This window comes from Ipomoea nil, unplaced genomic scaffold (genome assembly GCF_001879475.1).
Source record: "Ipomoea nil cultivar Tokyo-kokei standard unplaced genomic scaffold, Asagao_1.1 scaffold1280, whole genome shotgun sequence".
Taxonomy (NCBI): domain Eukaryota; kingdom Viridiplantae; phylum Streptophyta; class Magnoliopsida; order Solanales; family Convolvulaceae; genus Ipomoea; species Ipomoea nil.
Window position 1 is genome coordinate 95,392 of NW_017617708.1, and position 19,543 is coordinate 114,934.

General features: G+C 36.6%; 2 protein-coding genes across 3 annotated transcripts; one reads left to right on the top strand and one right to left on the bottom strand.

The window, feature by feature from the left end:
• Window positions 1–1,465: 1,465 nt before the first annotated feature.
• LOC109184679 (F-box protein At2g32560-like) lies at window positions 1,466–6,571 on the top strand. Its single transcript, XM_019334701.1, has 5 exons — window positions 1,466–2,659; window positions 2,754–2,833; window positions 3,529–3,707; window positions 4,408–4,482; window positions 6,105–6,571. The coding sequence occupies exons 1-5, from the start codon at window positions 1,991–1,993 to the stop codon at window positions 6,290–6,292; spliced, it is 1,191 nt and encodes a 396-aa protein (XP_019190246.1). The 5' UTR covers window positions 1,466–1,990; the 3' UTR covers window positions 6,293–6,571.
• On the bottom strand, window positions 6,396–11,055 carry LOC109184680 (protein N-lysine methyltransferase METTL21A). 2 transcript variants are annotated; one of them, XR_002054853.1, is made up of 10 exons: window positions 10,920–11,055; window positions 10,773–10,840; window positions 9,754–9,873; window positions 9,073–9,146; window positions 8,942–8,996; window positions 8,761–8,862; window positions 8,413–8,524; window positions 7,446–7,617; window positions 6,570–6,592; window positions 6,396–6,485 (listed from the first exon to the last, which is right to left on the bottom strand). XR_002054853.1 is itself a non-coding variant. In XM_019334702.1 (8 exons), the coding sequence occupies exons 1-8, from the start codon at window positions 11,012–11,014 to the stop codon at window positions 7,494–7,496; spliced, it is 750 nt and encodes a 249-aa protein (XP_019190247.1). In that variant the 5' UTR covers window positions 11,015–11,055; the 3' UTR covers window positions 7,293–7,493. The 2 variants fall into 2 exon arrangements, 1 of the variants encoding a protein (XP_019190247.1); XM_019334702.1 differs by lacking the exons at window positions 6,396–6,485; window positions 6,570–6,592 and having other exon boundaries at window positions 7,293–7,617.
• Between the last annotated feature and the right edge of the window lie 8,488 nt (window positions 11,056–19,543).

Sequence of the window (19,543 nt, forward strand, 5' to 3'; positions counted from 1 at the left end):
TAAACACGTCTACAATTATTAATCACTCAATTAATCATTTTTTATTGGATACATATATTCTTTAATAATTCAACTAATTAAACAACAAAAGTGTCTAATTACAATTTTGTTATAAATTCATATATTTATGATATAAAGTATTATATATAATTTTTAAAATATTGATTATATAAGCAATTATGCTATGACTAATTTGTATTAGATTTGACCTGCCTCACAAACTTATGAGCCGGTCTCATAAGAGACCACCCCTTTTCTTTTAGATGCATGGGCGAGTAAAGCAAAAAATGTGGTCAAATCTCTAAGTGCACGTCTGCACCATTAGATAAGACTATGGATGATCAGAATAGAAGGTTTTTGTGAGTTTTTCAAGCCTTTTATAGGTGGAGGAGAGGGAAGAAAATCAAATTACTACAAATGAAAGTTTTTTGTGAGACCCACTATCCAGTAAAAAAGTTGTGTTAATCACCTTAGGTGCACACACACTAGCTGGGCGCGTAAAATATCAATTTTTTTTAATTTTTATTTCTCCACACAGGCACACAACAACGCATTCATTGAGATTCGATCTCATGACCTCCCACATGAAAGAAATCACTACATGTCATCTGAGCACAAGGTGTTTGGCACCTCTCTTTCCTACTCGGACACCTCAAAAATTTTAAAAGAACTTTAACTAATGAGGTTGCTCTAATTACGCTTGCTTTTAGATCAATTCATAATTTTATCAATAAAAATACACTAGATTCCGAATTAAACTTGATAAGAAATTTTAAAGTAAATACATTCTCAGAACTCAAATTAAAGACTCTACCAACCAATTCTGCAAATTTTTTTAGTTGTGAATTGATTAGTAGCTGGAGACTTGTTAGTTTTCCTTTTCCCCCATTAATGGTCCTCTAAGCCCCACGATGTGGCTTAGCTGAGTACGCTGATGCCTTGCTTGTTAGCATCAGAGTGGTGGTTCCTTCATGGGCCCCCCCTCAGTTGGTATGCCACGCAAAGTGACCCAGACTCTCAACTCTCACCTCACCTCCATTATTAAGATTCTTTGATTACTTACACTTACACAGTGAACTGCGAATCAAGAAAAGGCCACCCAACTTTGCTTCGGAAATTGAAATCCACACAAACATAAAATTAAACCAAAATGCAAACTCAGAACCTTCATTCAACGTTGTCAGATTTAAGAAAGAAAAAAGGAATGAGCCAAAAACACACAACTTGATTTTCGCCTAAACAGTCTGTATCTCTGTCATTTCCAGAGAGAGAGAGAGAGAGAGAGAGAGAAGGGATTGCTTGTGCGGGTGGTGGAGGCGGAGGAGGGAGAAGTGGGCCCCACGCGGTCGCCACCCACTGGCCCACTCCCCGCAATATTCGTCTTCAGCCCCCAAGAGATTCTGTCCGTTGCTGATTTTTTTTTTTTTTATTATTCCACATTTTTGTCTGCACACTTACATGATTATATGTTTATTTAATGAAATCCTTACTGGTTGGATTTTCTACCTAATCAAACTTGGAAATCTCAACAACCTCAAATCCTCCTCCCTGGTTTTTGTTTCTTTGGAATGATTTTCATATTGTCATCAGAAAATCACAATTGAAACAGGGGTGGGTGAGCAGAGAAGAGAACTCACCCCTTAACATTTTTTCCTCTGGGGTTTCCACTTTCAAGGTGCCAGGGCTCTCCTTTACCTTTTTTAGTTGATGGGTTCATCTAAAAATCCATTCTTTTTCATGTGTGTATAATTTGAGTTGTGGTCAAGTTTTGTCTGGCATGTTGTTTGAAAGATCTTGGGGAGACCCACTGATTGTATTGTGTGGTTTCGTGGAACCAATCGATGTGCGAAAGCTGGTGTTTTTTGACTCCTTTTTGAGGAGGTTGTAGGAATATTATCTACCACTATATGATGTTTGCTTAGTTATTGGCTTATTGCCATTGATTGTTCTTCCAAGGTTGGTGGCCTAACTTTAGTCTTGCCATTTTCAAATGCTTTTCTTCTTGATTACTTCCTTTACTTTCATCACCCTTTTGTACAAGTCTCTGGCTTTCAAGCTAGTTCCCACATGGGCTTCTGAATTTAGATTGCAATTGTTGTTCCGCCTTTGGAAAGATTTGTCTCTCCTAACCTTGGTTAGGAAGAATTTGTTCTCTTTGATTCCTTTAAGAATGTTGGCGATGAGGAGTAAGCCCGGTGGCTGCTCCAAGGCTGATGATCACGTTGAGACAACGGTGTCCCAAATGTCGGTCCTAGATTTGCCTGATTTGGTGTTAGAGTGCATTCTCGAAAAGGTCCCTCCCGAGGGGCTTTGCCACCTGGCTAGCGTGTGTAGCTCCTTGAGGGAGCGATGCATGAGTGACCATCTATGGGAGAGGCACTTGAAGCAGAAATGGGGCGGGATTATCGGTCCTGCTGCCTATAGGGAATGGCAGTGGCATATTGCCTTGAGAAAAGATTCGAGATTGTTTAACCAAGCCAAGGAGAAAGGCTTGGGGAGTTATCTCTCCCGGTTGTGGCCTCTTTCTGTGATTGTCGGCCCAAATTTGGGCGCTGGTGACAAGAGGAATAACTTGCCCCCTATCGATTCTGTCATGTTCTGGTATCTTGCTCTTGAATCTGGCAAGTTTTGGTTCCCTGCTCAAGTCTACAACCGAGAGGTATATATCAGTCCTGTTCGTTCTTTCAACATTAATGACTTTTGTGATTGTCATTGGTTTTCATATAAGTTTATGGTGTCTTGATCTGCTGCAGAATGGTCACGTTGGGTTTATGTTATCTTGCTATGATGCTGAACTTAGCTATGATCCTAGGACCGACACTTTCCATGCCAGGTAACGTATAAAACTAACCTTGAATCTTGTATCCCGGTGATTTCCATATATGGAGTATTTGTTTCTTTTTAAGCAATATGCAAGCATAGCTTATCGTCTCGTTGTCATTCCTGTTACTGAATTCCTTAGCAATTGGAATCTTTGGTTCTCGAAGTATTGTTTTCCTATAGAATGTCTGCTAGTGAATGAAAGACCATAGTAATTAACCGCAATTTCTGACCCGAATCCTACTATCAGCATAGAAAGAGATGAACACATATCTTTCCATGCCCTTTAGGTTCGTTTTTTTAGAACTGCTGACTCTGTTACAATGTAGTATCTGCTGAAGCACAAAGAGTCAGTACTGCCACCCATGACCTCCTATTTGGGAGAGTCACTTCGTGCCACTAGACCACAATGTCGTTAACAATAAAAATTCCACACTTGGCATTAATTTTGAACTACTCGGTATTAAAATTCTTACTGCCCTTTTGTGCAGTCATAAATTTGCAATCTTTATCAATACTCGTTACCTTGTCCAGTTATCGTTTATCTGAAAGCAAAGGTAGGAAATTGATGTTTAGACAAGTTTACCGAACTGTTCTATGAAATGGAATAATGGATTATGGAGATTTAAAGAAAAGTGTTTGTCCTATAATTTGTTTTAGTATTGGGTTATTAAAGTTTTTTTTTTTTTTTTTTTTTTTCACGGGCAGATATCCACCTCATGGTAGGATGGCAGTTGCAATCGAGACTGGCGTGACATGGGATAGACTAAGAGCTCCTCTCGTTGATAACCCTGCACATGATCTTCACATCTCGGATTGCTTGTATGATTTGCGCCCCGGAGATCATATTGAGATCCAATGGAGAAGAAACAAAAAATTTCCTTATGGTTTGTTCTTGATACTATACACTCCTAATGTAATATCTCTGAGCATAGAGTTTTACTTTTCCTCAACTTCTTTTTAAAGCAAAAACATACTAAAATTTTGCAATCATTATGTGTGGGGTATTACTTTTTCATGTTTTCCTCTCTTTCAACCTTTTCACTTTATAACCTTAATAAGATTCTTTGTTTTTACTCAATGGTTCAGCAAAAAAGGTCAAATGTCGGATCTGTCCACTTTGGGCATAATCCTTACATTGTTGTCGTTGAGGTTCGAATTTTGGTCTCTTTTCCCAAATATTGTCTACTAAACCATTGAGTTAAACCTGTACGGGTAGAGGATGGGGCGGCATATTTTCATTTCAGAAAACGTGTTTAAGTTGTTGAGCTGGCTTTAATTGACTGCTTTTTGGGAGGATAGTGCAATCTTTTCATTGTTGTTAATAAGTTTGGAATATAGTCAAGAATGGTGAATGGGTATATAAGTTTTTAAAAGTATGTTTTGCTGTGTGGCCACTTTTGATTGGATAGGTAAAATGTTACATCAGCTGCTGAATAATGGCTGGTTTTAGACTGATGTGAATCACCAGTTATCTTGAAACACGACTTAATTCGATTTATTGTTTGGAGATAATGATCAAGTCTATATGTATATATCTAAGGGATTTTCAAATAATTGATTTGTAATGTGTGGAAAATCATGCAGGCTGGTGGTATGGTGTTGTTGGCCACTTGGAAACATGTGATGGGAATCAGCATTATTGTCGTTGTCACGAATGTGGTGAGTTGGCTACCCCTCCACCCTATAGTTTCCTCAAGTAGATACTTTCAACATAGCATTCTTACTTGTCTCTGCATATTTAGTACTGTTGTAAAAATTGGCCTAGGTAGTCGCTTAGGTGTTAGGCGCCCTTAGGGCGAGGCAATTTCAGTCCTAGGCAGCTTTTAGTTGGCTGGCCGACTAGGCGTTGAGTTGGGCGCCAACTAGGCGCCTAACTCCGCCTAGTTGGCGCCCAACTTGACCGAGCGGTATTCTTTGCCTGTTAGGTTGCTCATCTTTTATATTCCTCCAGTCATCTACTCAACTAACCATCTAATATATTATATATATAATTGCAGTGTTGCAAAAATCGGGCTTAGGCGCTGGCTAATCGGCGCCTAGGCACTAGGCGGTCGGCCCTCTAGGTGTCGATTTATCGCTCAAGGCGCCCTAGGCGGTCCCCAGACGCCTAGCGATTTTTTCAACCTTGTATAATTGACTAGTTTGCGAGATTATAATAGTCTAATAACTCACAGCTCTGAGTGGGAGAAGTGGAGACAATATACTCAAATTACTTGATCGCCTAAGGAGGCGCATAGACGCTCGACTAGCGCCTAGCGCCTAGTGCTTCTGCAACATTGATATTTAGAAATCATATCTTGTTTTTCTTCCTTTCGTTCCTAGCTAGGGCTAGGGCTAGGGCTAGGGGGATTCTTTCCACCCTTCCCTCACCTCACGCTATCTATCGATCACCTAGGAGTATTTATTATTTAGCCTTGCAAGGTGGTCCTTGCTAAGTCACCCGGGATTCCATGTGCCCCACGCTACTTGGGTCAGAGCCTAAGCTAGCAATTCGGGTTTGAGGGAGAGGGTGAGGATTAGTGGCTGTGATTCTCACCCATTTCATAAGAAAATGACTTCACTTGACTTGCATAGCCGCATAGGTGGAATCTGAAACTAGCATTCATTATCTCGAGTTTGACCTTTCTTCTGGGTAGGCCCCTTCTTGGCTCCCATTATTCTAAGAGTGGGGCTTCTTAGCAGTTGGTCCCTAGACAAATCTTTCTAGCTTGTCATATTTTCTCCCAACATCATAATAAGTGTTGTCTCAGTGGATCATTTAAGATTTTAAGGCCAATCAAACTGCAAGAAACATTGAATTCATTTGTTTGGCTGTGGTGCTGCTATGATTCATCAATCAGTGGCCTTATTGGTAAATGGCTATTAGTTAATAGCTGTTAGCTATTAGCTGATTGGGTTAATTAAAGGGTATAATTAGTTAATAACATTAGCTGATTGTAGAAAAGTGTTTGGTAAATTAGCTGTTTGGTATAATTTTTTTTCTTAAAAAGCTAATTGAAAAAGTTGCTTTGAGCAGCTTTTTGAATTTTAACATTTTAGAGTTGCAAAAAGCTAATTAACCAAATACTTATATTGATTTTTAACCAAATCAAAAAGCTGATAGTAGTCAAATAAGCTAAAATTAACCTATAGGCTAACTATTTTACCAAACAAGCCAGTATGTTTGTGTCTGTCATTCTTTGTTAATTAAATATGACCACAAAGCTAATAAACAATTGTGGGTGAGGGTAGATCTTGAAAAGTGAAAACCTCTTATTCTGGCCATCTCATATGCTGTGCAGATACTGTAGTGCTCGAGTTCAATCAGTATTCACCTGGTTCGCGGTGGAGAAGAACAACCGTTAGCAGAAAAGACCATCGTGAGGAAGGAAACGAGGCAGAAGGGTTCTACGGAGGAATCCAGAAAGTTGAAAGCCGCGAAGTGATCTCTACGTGGAAGCGGCTATGGCCTGCTCAAGTCCTGGAATAGATTGCCAGAACAGGCACACTTGAAATAGCAGTTTTTAGGGGAAGAATTGAAGAAATCCAATGAAGTCTACATTTTCATGAGGTTATTCTTTTTAGTGGTCAGTGGGTAAAACCGTAAAAACTTCATACCTTTGTAGGGGTGTTTGACACTGTAATTCTGTAAATTGCATCTTGTCCAGATCCAAATCCATGGACTGTAATTGCCACAGTGCACTGCAGTTGTCCAGTTAATCTTATTGAACTAAAGCAATAGATTTTAAAATCGTTCTCAGATTTACCATATATTCTTCTTCCTGGAATGCTGAAATGCATAAGAGGTGTGAAACATGTATTATGAAGCCAGTTAAAATCTATCTGTCCAAAAATAAAAAGGTTAAGGCCCTGTTTAGTAACATAGTTAGCTTATCAGCCAATTTTAACTTATTTAACCATTATTAGCTGTTTAATTTGATTAAACAATCAATATGAGTGTTTGATTAATTAGCTTTTTGTAACAACTTATTGCTCCAAAATGCTAAAATTCAAAAAGCTGCTCAACCCGATCAGCTTTTTGAAAAAATCATTTTACATGTAATCAGCTAACAACTAATTTACCAAACACTTTTTTGCAATCAGATAATGCTATCAACTAGTCAAACTTACTAACCCAATCAGCTAACAGCTATTTACCAAACACCCCCTAAATAAACTCTTAGGGTGTGTTTGGTTCGCACATAGGAATCGGAATCGGAATCGGAATGGGTATCAAATACTTGGTAATGGTAATGGGTTTTGGTGAAAGTATTTAACATGTTTGGTAATAGGGTGGAATGGAAATGATTACTAATAGTAGTGCTTGAAAATGAATAAGGGAATGAAACCCTTATTGTATTTGGGTATGAGTTTTTCAATTGATGGGGTATTCGATACCCATAGTAGTATTCTAAAAACCTATCAACCAAACAACAACAATCACTTTCATACCCATTCCTATGAGCAAAACCCACCAAACAAACACACCCTTAAACATTAATCAAAACAGCTATTTTGTTGAACTCAAGAAAATGTTTTAAAAACAACCTATGCTTGATCAAAACTTGCAATACATTTTTGTATACAACTAGAACACGATGATGATTGAAAATTTAACAACTTTGTTGGAAAGCAGAAGGCACCTGACTTCCTCAAGTTTGCTAGAGAATTCTTGTAGTCAGAGTCCAATTCTACTCCCTAATCTTTATCTCAAATATGAGCCCTTCAAGATTTTTTACCACAGATCGTGTCCCAGCTACTTCACTTATCTGCAAACCACGTCGAGTTGCTTCATTAATGACCATGGCATCCATCCTGCAGAGAGAATCAACATTCCGTGTAAGCAATACCAGAAAAACATTTATACTTTCTTTGTTGTCAATAATTTTGAATAGTTTTACCACGGGGCTTTTCAGTCAACTGGTTCAGAAGTAAAATTTATTTTATTAAATTGCTCACTGTTGACTGTTTAGGTCATTACAATCTCTGCAAAATTTTGTCCACAGAAATCTGGCATTACTTCATCAAATACTGAAATAGTTTAAACTGCCCGCATGGGCAGCTCAATTGGTCACAGGGGTGAAGTTTGAGAATAATGACCCGAGATCGAGTCTCACCAGCGACAGTGTAGGAGCAACTTCTCAAAGTGAGGGGGGCTCCTTGTGCGCAAGGTCTAGCCTCTGTGTTCAGCTGAGTTATCATGATTTACATCCTCCCAAATGCTCTGTCGGGCCGAGGCGTGGGGAGCCCTTGGGGTTGGGGATTCAACCTTTTTGGGAACAATGAAATAGTTTAAACTTGTGGTTTTTCTGCTTTTCATATTTATAATGAAAGGATTATGGTAGTCCCTATCTAAGTGTATAAGCACAGCTGTCTTCATAAATTCAAAAGTATAATTCAGAACAATAATTTAATCTGATGGACTATTTTCAGTGGTAATACCTATAATGCAGAGATAAGCTAAATTTAAACAAAGATAAAACTAGGATTACCTTGAATCTATATGCAATGATAACGAAGTTATTTAATATGGAGTATAAAAAAAATGTTTCTACCAAACTGAATTGCAATTCAGAACCATAATTAACCAAATTGCAGAGATGCACATACATTTTTGCTCGTGATACGTATGCCAATATAAATTTGCATTTGTTTCCACCACGAACTTTGAGTAGCTGCTCCACAGTATCAAAGAGCAAAGGAACATTCGCCTGCTGAAAACTTGCATATTGTCAAGGACTATTGCAAAACCAAAGATGCTTAGCATATTTAAATATAGTCTATAGCTAGCTTTATTGTCTACTTAGGTCACCCTTTCATGAAATGCCATGGTATGATAAGACATTGACAGGGATGAAATTATAATACACAACTATAGTCTATAAATGTTAAATGAAACCAAACTAACATGCTTATAGAACCTATAAAGTATAGAGATAAAAATTATAATTTGGATATAAATGTCAGCTCCAAGAACTAGATCAAATCCTTCAGGATGCCCTTGTAAGATATAACTGAGTTGATCAGTATCGCCCCATTCCAGCTTCTCAGCTTTTAAACCTGAAACAAATGACAGTAAAATGAAGGTACAAGTTCATCTCAAAATGCAATTGTACTTTGTAAAAGTTAGTTTACTAACCAGCATGAGGAATGGAAATATCAGAAGAAACATGATCGATGTTTTTCTTCAGGATCTGGAGTCGCTCCAAGGTTAGATGCTGAATAAACAAAGTGCATGAAAATAATTGAAATTCAAACACTTGAACTTGCCTTGAGGACCTCCTCATTGTGGTCTGTCATCACAACTTCACGACAAAATTTGCTGCACAGTATTCCAGTTATACCTGCACCCAAGACTCGGCAATTTATCAACTTCGTATTAAATAAGGAAAAGAGAAATAATTCTGAAAGATATACTGTTATACAACTTCCATGTTCAGGTATGCCTCAACAACTCAGCTTAACAGAACTGCATCAACACTATTGTTTAGTCCTCCAGCCTTGTTTCAATTCAAATTCTTAAAGTATCAATCTATTGATGGAGAAAAGACATCTTTGCGATGCTATTCCCTTACAATTCCCCAGAACCTTAAGCATACTAAAGTGAAAGCAATTACCTTTCAACTAGCTCACGTAAGAACATGGGTGCCAAGTAAAGTTAATGATCTTATACAAAAGATGGATAAGGAAGAAAAGAGATAACCATGTATTGATTGGATACAAAGGAGGTGGGCGAATGAAGGAAGAAGGATTTTTAACAAGACTACTATTTGTAAAACTAATTTCCAATTCTCCACTTTCAATTCAAAAATTTCACCAAACTGGTATAAATTGATTAAATGAACAAAAACTAGTTAAGTAACAGTATCAAACTATATCCATTCAAACTCATAACATTAGAAGAACAGAAAGAATAATAAAGAACTCTTAAAAAGAAATAGGGTTACTAACCAACGCCAGAGCCAAGCTCAATAACAGAACATCCTTGGAGGATGTCAGCATTCTTTGCAAGATAATCGTTCAAAAGTACTGCCCCAGGCCAAACCAACTGTCCCGTCAAATCAAAATCAGCTGTCATACCAATTGTTAGTTCTAAGTTGCCATAGACATGAATTTAGAAAACACACACTAGACACATGCAATGAAATAAATTTCCCAATTAAGCACACATAAGCATTGCACTAACTTTTTTATCAGGATTAAGAAGAGAAATCAATACAAAATAATATTTCCGTATGACTTAATTTTATAGCACACTACTAATATTGACATCAATCTTTTATTTTGTAGGAGTCCTCCTCAATGACACAAAGGGGGTGTTACATCAATCTTTTATTTTGTAGGAGTCCTCTTCAATGACACAAAAGGGGTGTTTGGTAAATAGCTGATAGCTGATTGGGTTAGTGAGCTTGACCAGTTGATAGCATTAGTTGATTGTAGAAAGATGTTTGGTAAATTAGTTGTTATGTTGGTAGTTGATTACACGTAAAATGAATTTCTCAAAAAGCTTATCGAAAAAGATGCTCAAAGCAACTTTTTGAATTTTAGCGTTTTGAAACAATAAGTTGTTACAAAAAACTAATTAATCAAACACTAATATTGAGTGTTTAACCAAGTCAAACAGCTAATAATGGTCAAATAAGCCAAAATTTGCTGATAAGCTAACTATGTAATATGCTTAAACCATCCACTCTTCATAACTCATAGCATTGTTGCACAATAAAGCTATGCACTGGTTAAGCCAACAATTATAGTCAGGCAAGGATTTGAAGAGTAAAAAACGCTAGTTTCATCCATAATGAAGCTCAAAAACTTAACTCCTCAAACTCATAATAGTGGAAAATGACCCCCCCCCCCCCCCCCCCCCCCTCCCCAAAAAAAAAAGGCACCAGATTGATCAGAGCAGATAGCAATTAGTCTAATTTGGGAATATTTATATACAGTAAAGAATTAAAAAAAAAAATGCTTACTGGAAGCAGATTGGAGGCAGTAGAGCTGAAGAACTTGAGACCCGAATGAGAATGTCGTAAGCTCGTAGCTGCACAAAAGCAACTCAATACCCAAATTTCACAACGGAAAACACATACATATATGCATACAAAGAGAAAAATGCATACTTGTCGTTCATGAAGAACGACAGGTCCAAGCAGACGATGTCTTCTTCTTCTTCTTCTTTTTCTTTTTCTTTTTCTTCTTCTTCTCCTCTTCCCATGTTCAGACAAATCGTGTAGTAGCAGCAGTGCTGACAATGAGAAATGACCTAAGACTTGAAGCAATGGTACCTTTCGCAGCAAGAGTGGTACCATGGGCCTTCACTCATAATTCTAGGGGCCGGGCCCATGTATATGAATTTGGATATCTTCACGGCCCAGTTTCAGACCCAGACGGCAAATTATACCATAGACCAAGGTCGGCAAATTATATCATGCACCAGGGTGCAAAATGCATTATGCGCCCTAAGAGTTTATATGTATTATGTTAAGCGCTTATGTGTATTACTAGTTTTTTACGCGCATTGCGCGATTGGGATAATACCCAATGCTTTTTTGTTAAAGAAGTACTTTAAAGTATATTAAGGCAGGATTATATTGAAATTGTTCATGCATAGATAATTGAAGGTTGAATAGGGCCCCCCACACTCCGACCCGACAGAGCATTGTGGGAAGTTGTAGGTGACTTAATGGTTCAGCAAACAGGGCCAAATGCTGATACGCACAAGGAATCTGCCCACTTTTGACATAATTCCCGCACTGCCGCCGCCGAGGTTCAAACCTTGGTCTCTTCTCCCAAATACTACCCACTAAACCATTGAGCTAAGCCCGTACGAGTTAAATAGGTAATTCTAAGTTTACAAATGCAAGATAATATAGTCAAGATTGATTATAATTGTCAATAAAATAATTGTATAAGTATAGTTGAAACCAAATACGGGACATAAGGGATAACAAATAAAAATTAGGGCATAAAATATTAAATATATACTAATATTGTTTGAGGAGATTCCGACATTAAGATTTGTGGTTAAGTTCTATTAAGACTTTATTATTAGAATTAGATTAATGGTGTAGTTATAATTCTATATTAGACTTTAATATTAGAATTAGACTAACGGTGAATTAACGGAAAAGTTAAATGGATAATCATATAATTAAGGATAAATTAGAAAATCTTAAAAGAAAAAAATTAAAACCTGAACAATATGAACCATTCATTTGATTTAATAATTTGGCGGTCATTTTTTCTACCCAATGTTAATAATTGAATAAATTCGCTGGTCAAATCCGCTAGTATAATCCGCTAATGCTAATCGCTGATTGTCAAATAAGGACATTGCGAGGTAGTTCTCACTTCAATTTATTGTGTGATTTGAATACTCTCTTTGTCACAAAATCTCTCAAGTAGTTAATATGGTTGGCTTTATTAATTATATTTTTTAAATTTTTTCATGGTATCAATAAAATACTTGGTAAATAAATATATAGCATTATTGTGTATTATAACTTTGATATTTAATTAGAAAAATAGTGCACAAAAAAAGATAATAGACAATGTAGTGAATATAATCAATTGATGAATTTGAATGTAAAAATTTTACATTTGAGAAAAATAAAGACAATATAACTAATGAAAATATTTCTCTTAATTAATTTATTGATAATGAATAAATTTTTTTTCACTGAATTAAGACATTGTAAGGACAATGTAGCGAATATAATCAATTAATAAATTTGAATATAACCAGGATTATGTGGTCTAATGGTATTCGGGTTGGACTTCCATTTGGAAGGTTGTAAGTTCGAGCCTCAGTGGAGGCGTTATTAGCTCTCTGTGTTTCAGTAGGTTGAGAAAGTATATGAACAGATATTACAATGTAATAGAGCTAGTAGCAATCAAAAAAAAATAAATTTGAATATAAAGAATTTTTATATTGTAGAAATATAAAGACAATATAACTAATACAATTATTTCTCTTTTTTTTAATTTATTGATAATGAATAATTTTTTTTTGAATAAAGGCATTGTGGACACATAATTCTAAATTAAAGAAATGCATATCTATAATTTTTTGTTGTAGCTACTAAATTATTATTTATATAATTTAATAAGAGTAAAATAGAGTACTAATTATGCCAACTTTGATTGGGGTGAGGTTCGAACCTAAGACTTTTTTTTTTATTGAAATCAATGAGTAAGTTAACGGTGAACTAACGGCAATTCTTAAAATTTTAACGGAATTAGTAACGGTGTGTGGGTATTTTAAGAAATTTTAGTGTAAAATTTAAATCTGATCAATCTTTTAATCAATCTGAGTCATTCATTTGATTAAAATCTGTGACCGCCATTTTTTCTACCCATTATAGGCCTAACTCTCTTGGGCTCTTATTAGTATAGTAGATAGTAGATGTTAAGAGTTTATGTGTATTATGTATTATGTTAGATTATGCATATTATGTTAGGAGTTTATGTGTATTCTACTATACAATTATATATATACGAAACAAGAGATTTTTAAGGCGCACAATCTTGGTGCACGATATAACAATTGACCAAGGTCCACTTTGAATTATGAATTCTAGTCTAAAATGATATTTAGATTATTTGTCTGCAATATTTATTATATAAATTGAAGACACGTAATATATTAACTATATGCACATAATATGTTAAGTACAAACGCATAATATGCATTTAACATATTATGTATATATAATTAACAAATTATGTTTTTTTTTTTTGAAAAATATATGGTACTTCATTAGAAATAGGTCGAAATAATGTCAGGCAGGAGAAGATCACAGTACATAGCAGCAGGTTGCTGATAAGCCGTAGTAGCTAAAGCATGAGCTAAATAATTGTCTAATCTAGGAATAAAATTAAACGAACAAGACTGAAATAAAGATGCAGTTTGCCTGCAGCTGTCAATGGCATAGCCAACGTAGGTGCGAAACATAGCGGATGGTGTAGTAAGATAGCGTTGAAGTGTCAAACAATCTGTATATATTTCAATATTCTGTTCTCCCCGATCCTTCAACCATGATAGAGCTTCCTTGCATGCCAACGCCTCAGCCATAAGCGGTGAGGAGCAATTTGGGAGTGGTGCACTGTAGGCAGAGACGTATCCTCCATTCGCCTCGAGCAGAATTGCCCCAACCGTGGCGTGGCCCATTTCTTGTAGATAGTCTGCATCGACTTGACAAATTCTCCTTGTCAGTACATATGGTTCGGCAGTGTGTGGCTCGGAAGCATGTGGTTCGGCCTCCTCCTGCACTGATGATGACGCGGCTATCATAGGAATAATTCGGGCAGCAGGTGCGGGATGCGTCTGTCTCCATGCAAGCTCGGCAATGGCAGCAGCTTTGAGTAAAGATACCGGCCGTGGTAGGTATGCCTCCCAAACCGCCCCATTTCGTGCTCTCCAAATATTGTATAGAATTGACCCTGCATATAATATCCCATCAGAGTCTAAAATATTTAGGAGTTCACCAAACCAAACATGAAAAATATTTGTGACAATATTGAGAATCGTAAGGTTGAATTGCGCCCAAATGTTTTTTGCAAACTCACACAACACTAAGGCATGCATTGTGTCTTCTTGTGATATTCCACACATGGCACAACATGGGTCCACATCCACCCTCTTTATAAACAAATTAGTAGTGGTAAAAGACCCACTAGGGGGGATTTTGAGTTTCCACAAGGCCAACCATTTTGTAAAAGACCCACTATCACTCTCATAATTACCAACTATTAGCCTGTATCCACTTTTCACATAATACACTCCTCTCGGGTCTCCATGCCAATACCAGGTATCATCATAATTCGAGGAAACAGGTAATTTCAAAATATTTGCCACATCAATAGGTTGAAATAAGTCTGTTAGAATTGAATGATCCCATGTACCAGTTTGTTGATCAATCAATCCCACCACTTTGGCTTCCTGTAGTTGTGTTGGCATTTCTGTTTGTATCATAGAGTCCTGATCATCCTGTAACAGGGGTGAGTCCATATGAGTGTAGACTCCCCGTTACCAACTCTGCGTCTTACCCCACTACAAACTATACTCTTGGCTGCCGTGATACTCCGCCAACAGAAACTGGGATTGTTCCCTACCTGTGCATAAAAAAGAATTAACAAATTATGTATCTTCAATTTATTTACAAATACATAATTTATAAATTAAAAGCACGTAATATATTAATTGATACGTAATTTTTAGAACATGGTCCATGATATAATAATAGTTTTAAAAATTAAGAGAGGAGATTGAGGAATAATGTTGACATGTGCCAATATGAGCCCGCACAATTATATGAAAAATTGGTTAATTATGTAAAGTTTTGGCCTATCAACTCGTTAGTTGTCTCACGGTGTCTGTACGGTAGTAGCCCGAGATTTGTATGTATGTGTATACTTGTGTAGAATAAGCAATAAGAATGAAGAAGGGGAAGAACACAATTGAACACCACAACCATGTAAGTGTATCATTTCATTAAGCCTTCAACTCTTTATATAATAATCCATACAACCCTTCAATTCTATAACATAACAATTGATTAAATAGAAGGGAAATGAAGGGACTAATATTTTAATGGCCATTATTCTAAATAATTATAACACTCCCCCTTGGCCATTAAATAATTATACTCATGCCTCGTTAAAAACCTCGCTAGAAAAACCCTGTGGGAAAAATCTAATCTAGGAAAAGAGTACATATAGTATCAAACATGTGTTGCATCGGTTGCCTCGTTAAAAATCTTAGCCTAAGAAAAATCCAGTGGGAGAAAAACTTAGCTAAGGGAAAAAGAGTACAACCATAAGCCTTCCGGGCATCATCTTCAAGATTTAAAAGTCTCCTGGGCCGAGTTTATCGCTCCCCCTGAAGACAACAGTCTTCCTAGCCTTCGCATCCCAATTTTATAAACATACTTCTCAAAAGTAGATGTAGGCAGGGACTTAGTGAACAAATCTGCTAGATTTTCACTAGAGCGAACCTTTTCAATTAGTATTTCACCACTCCTTTGGAGTTCATGTGGGTAAAAGAACTTAGGAGCAATATGTTTAGTAAGGCCTCCTTTAACGTACCCATTACTCATCTGTGCAACACATGCTGCATTGTCCTCATATAGGACATTCGGGGAATCAACATTCTCATTGTTCCGCATGAGCGATGGATATGTTGTATCAGTGATCTCCACCATACGCATTCGCGTGCGATTTCATATAAAGCAATTATCTCTGACGGATTAGATGAGGTAGCAACTAAGGTCTGTTTAATGGACCTCCAAGATATAGTTGTACCTCCACAAAGAAAAACATAACCAGTTTGCGATTTAGCAGTATGAGGGTCAGACATATAACTAGCGTCTGAATACTCTGTCAAAGTAATGTCCTGGTTGTTTTCAAAATAAAGACCAAGGTCTTTTGTCCCTTGGAGATATCTAAAGATATGCTTTATTCCACTCCAATGTCTTCTGGTTGGAGAGACACTAAATCTAGCAAGTAAATTCACTAAAAAGGCAATATCAGGTCTTGTGCAATTAGCCAGGTAAAGCAAGGCTCCAATAGTACTTAGGTAAGGAACTTCAAGTCCTAGTACCTTTTCATTATCCTCCTTAGGTCTAAATGGGTCATTTTCCGCTTCAAGAGACGGGACTACCATTGGGGTGCTAAGGGGATGAGATTTATCCATATAGAATTTATCCAATAATTTATTAATGTAGTTAGCTTGGTGAATGAAAATTCCATTTGAAAGATGCTCGATCTGCAGGCCGAGGCAGAAGTTGGTTTTTCCCAAGTCTTTCATTTCGAATTCTGCTTTTAAGCATGGATATGCTTCTATAAGGTCTTCCTTTGTCCCAATAATGTTCATGTCATCGACATAGACAGATATAATGCAGAAGCCATTAGATGACTTCTTAATGAATATACAAGGGTAAATATCATTTTTAACATATTCCTTCTTCAGGAGGAATTCACTCAAATAGTTATACCACATTCTACCATATTGCTTCAAGCCATATAATGACCTTTGAAGTTTGATGCTATACATGTTTCGATCTTTATCCCTCATATTGGAATTTTGAATACCCTCGGGTATTTTCATGTATATATCAGCCAGTGTTGCAAAAATCGGGCCTAGGCGCTAGGCGGTCGGCCACCTAGGCGCCCGCCTAGGCACTCTAAGCGCCGATTAATCGCTCTAGGCGCCCTAGGCGGTCCCCAGGTGCCTAGAGGGCGCCTAGCGATTTTTTTCAACCTTGATATTAGCATCTAGTGACCCATAAAGGTAAGCTGTCACTACATCTATCAACTGCATATCTAATTTCATACTTACTGCCAATGATATTAAATAGCGGAATGAGATGCCATCAATAACAGGAGAGTATGTTTGATCAAAATCAATTCCGGGTTTCTGCGTGAACCCCTGAGCTACCAATCTCGCTTTATATCTAACCACCCCATTGCTTTCATTCCTCTTCCGTACGAATACCCACCTAGATTCTACTGGGATCACATCTTTTGGGGTAAGTACGGTGGGACCAAAAACTTTTCTTTGATTAAGCGAGTTGAGCTCTGCCTCAATTGCCTGTTTCCACTTCAACTAGTCAGAGCGCTTCTGGCACTCGGTTATTGACTTTGGTTCTGGATCCAGATTATTTTGTGGAATGTTACAGGCAACTGCATAGGCAAAAGTGTCGTCGACGACTATTAAATCTCTATTATATGTTTCTCCTGTATCAACAAAATTTATGGCCGTTTCTATATTGACATCAACCAGATCATCGTCATTTCCCAAAATATTTTGATCTGGATGTTCCGCATACCCAGTGTTTGTATTATTTAGAGCACGTGCAGGTTCACTGGGTTCTCCGTCTTCGGGACGGTCGTCTTCAGGACGGTTAACATTTTTCTGGAGTGACTGAGATATTTTACCAATTCTCGTCTTCCGCGGATTTAAATCTTTTGCACCAAGTGATCTCCCGCGCTTCTGGCGATGGGGAGTGTGAGTGTGCATACTTGGTCCCACGGGGACTTGAACTCTCGAAGGAGCATTCACAGCAGGGATATGGGACCTAGTCACTCCTCTGTTATCATTAAAAGCATCTGGCAGGTTATTTGCTAAATTTTGCAAATTAATAATTTTCTGAACTTCTAGTTCAGTTTGACTAGTACGTGGGTCTAGATACTGAAGATCCTTTTCATCCCATGAGATTTCTCGGCATTTTGTTAAATAAGGTATTTTATCTCCCCCTAATGCCGGGAAATGATCTTCATAAAAAATGCAGTTTGCGTACCTCGTGGTAAATTGATCTCCTGTCATGGGCTCTAGGTATTTAATGATGGAGGGATATTCATAACCAACATATATACCTAGTTTTCTCTGCGGGCCCATGGAGGTACGGTTTGTAGGTGGTATGAGGGTATAGACTGCACACCCAAATACACGACGATGGTGATATATATATATATATATATATATATATATATATATATATATATATATATATATATATATATATATATATATATATATATATATATAATACAAAAAAGGCATTTTCGGTATTAAAGTACAAAAGCTATTTCCAAATACTTGGGAATAGGTAATACTAGGGTCCCCTAAGAATGACTATTCCCCATGCAAACGGAATAACTCATTCCCGAGAATGCTATTCTCAGCCAGGAAAAGACAAACCAAACAATGGAATAGGTCTATTCCCGAGAATGATATTCCATTCTCGACCTATTTCATGAACCAAACATGCTGTTAGTGTATTACCAAGAGTAATAAAACATAATTATGATAAAAGACAATATGGATGTTTGGTAAATAGTTGTTAGTTGATTGAGTCATTGACTTTAATTAGTTGATTGTAGAAAGTTATTTGGTAAACTAGCTGTTAGCTAAGTATATGCATGACTTTTAAAAAAAAAAAATTATCAAAAAAACTATTTTGAACCGTTTATAAAATTTTATGTTTTAGAGCAATAAGTTATTACAAAAAGTTAAATTAATTAAATACGATTATTTAATCAAGTCAAACAGTTAATAATAGTCAAATAAATTAAAATTAGAGTTTATTACCGAAATGGTCCATCGACTATTGTGAAATTACCAATTTAGTCCTCAATAATTTTTTTTTTACCCAATTAAGTCCTCAATTTAGAAAATGTTAACCATTTTTTTTTTGGTAAAAAAATGTTAACCATTTTGGTCCTCCGTTAAAATTCCATCCATAAGCTGTTAAATTTAAGGACAAAAAAAAGTAATTTCATTTATTTTATTTATTAAATCTTTTCGACAAAATCATCCGTCCGCGATATGCACGGACACACCGCCCTTTCTAGTGAGAGCATGACCATCGCTGGGAGCTTCTGGTGCAGAGCAACAATACAATCGACTGGCGCGGTGTGTCGGTGCATTTCGTGGGCGGAGCAGGTATGAAGATTTTGTCGAAAAACTTTAATAAATAAAATAAATGAAATTACTTTTTTTTTTTTTGTCTTTAAATTCTAACAGTTTATAGATAAAATTTTAACGGAAGATAAGGTTAACATTTTCAAAGCCGAAAACTTAATTGAATAAAAAAATTATTGAGAATCAAATTGATAATTTCATAATAGTTGAGGAACTATTTTAATAATAAATCAAAATAAACTCTTAAAATTAACTGATAAGCTAACAAAGTTCAATACTTAAAGGATAACCAAAAGTGAAATAAAATAATTAGCCCTAAAT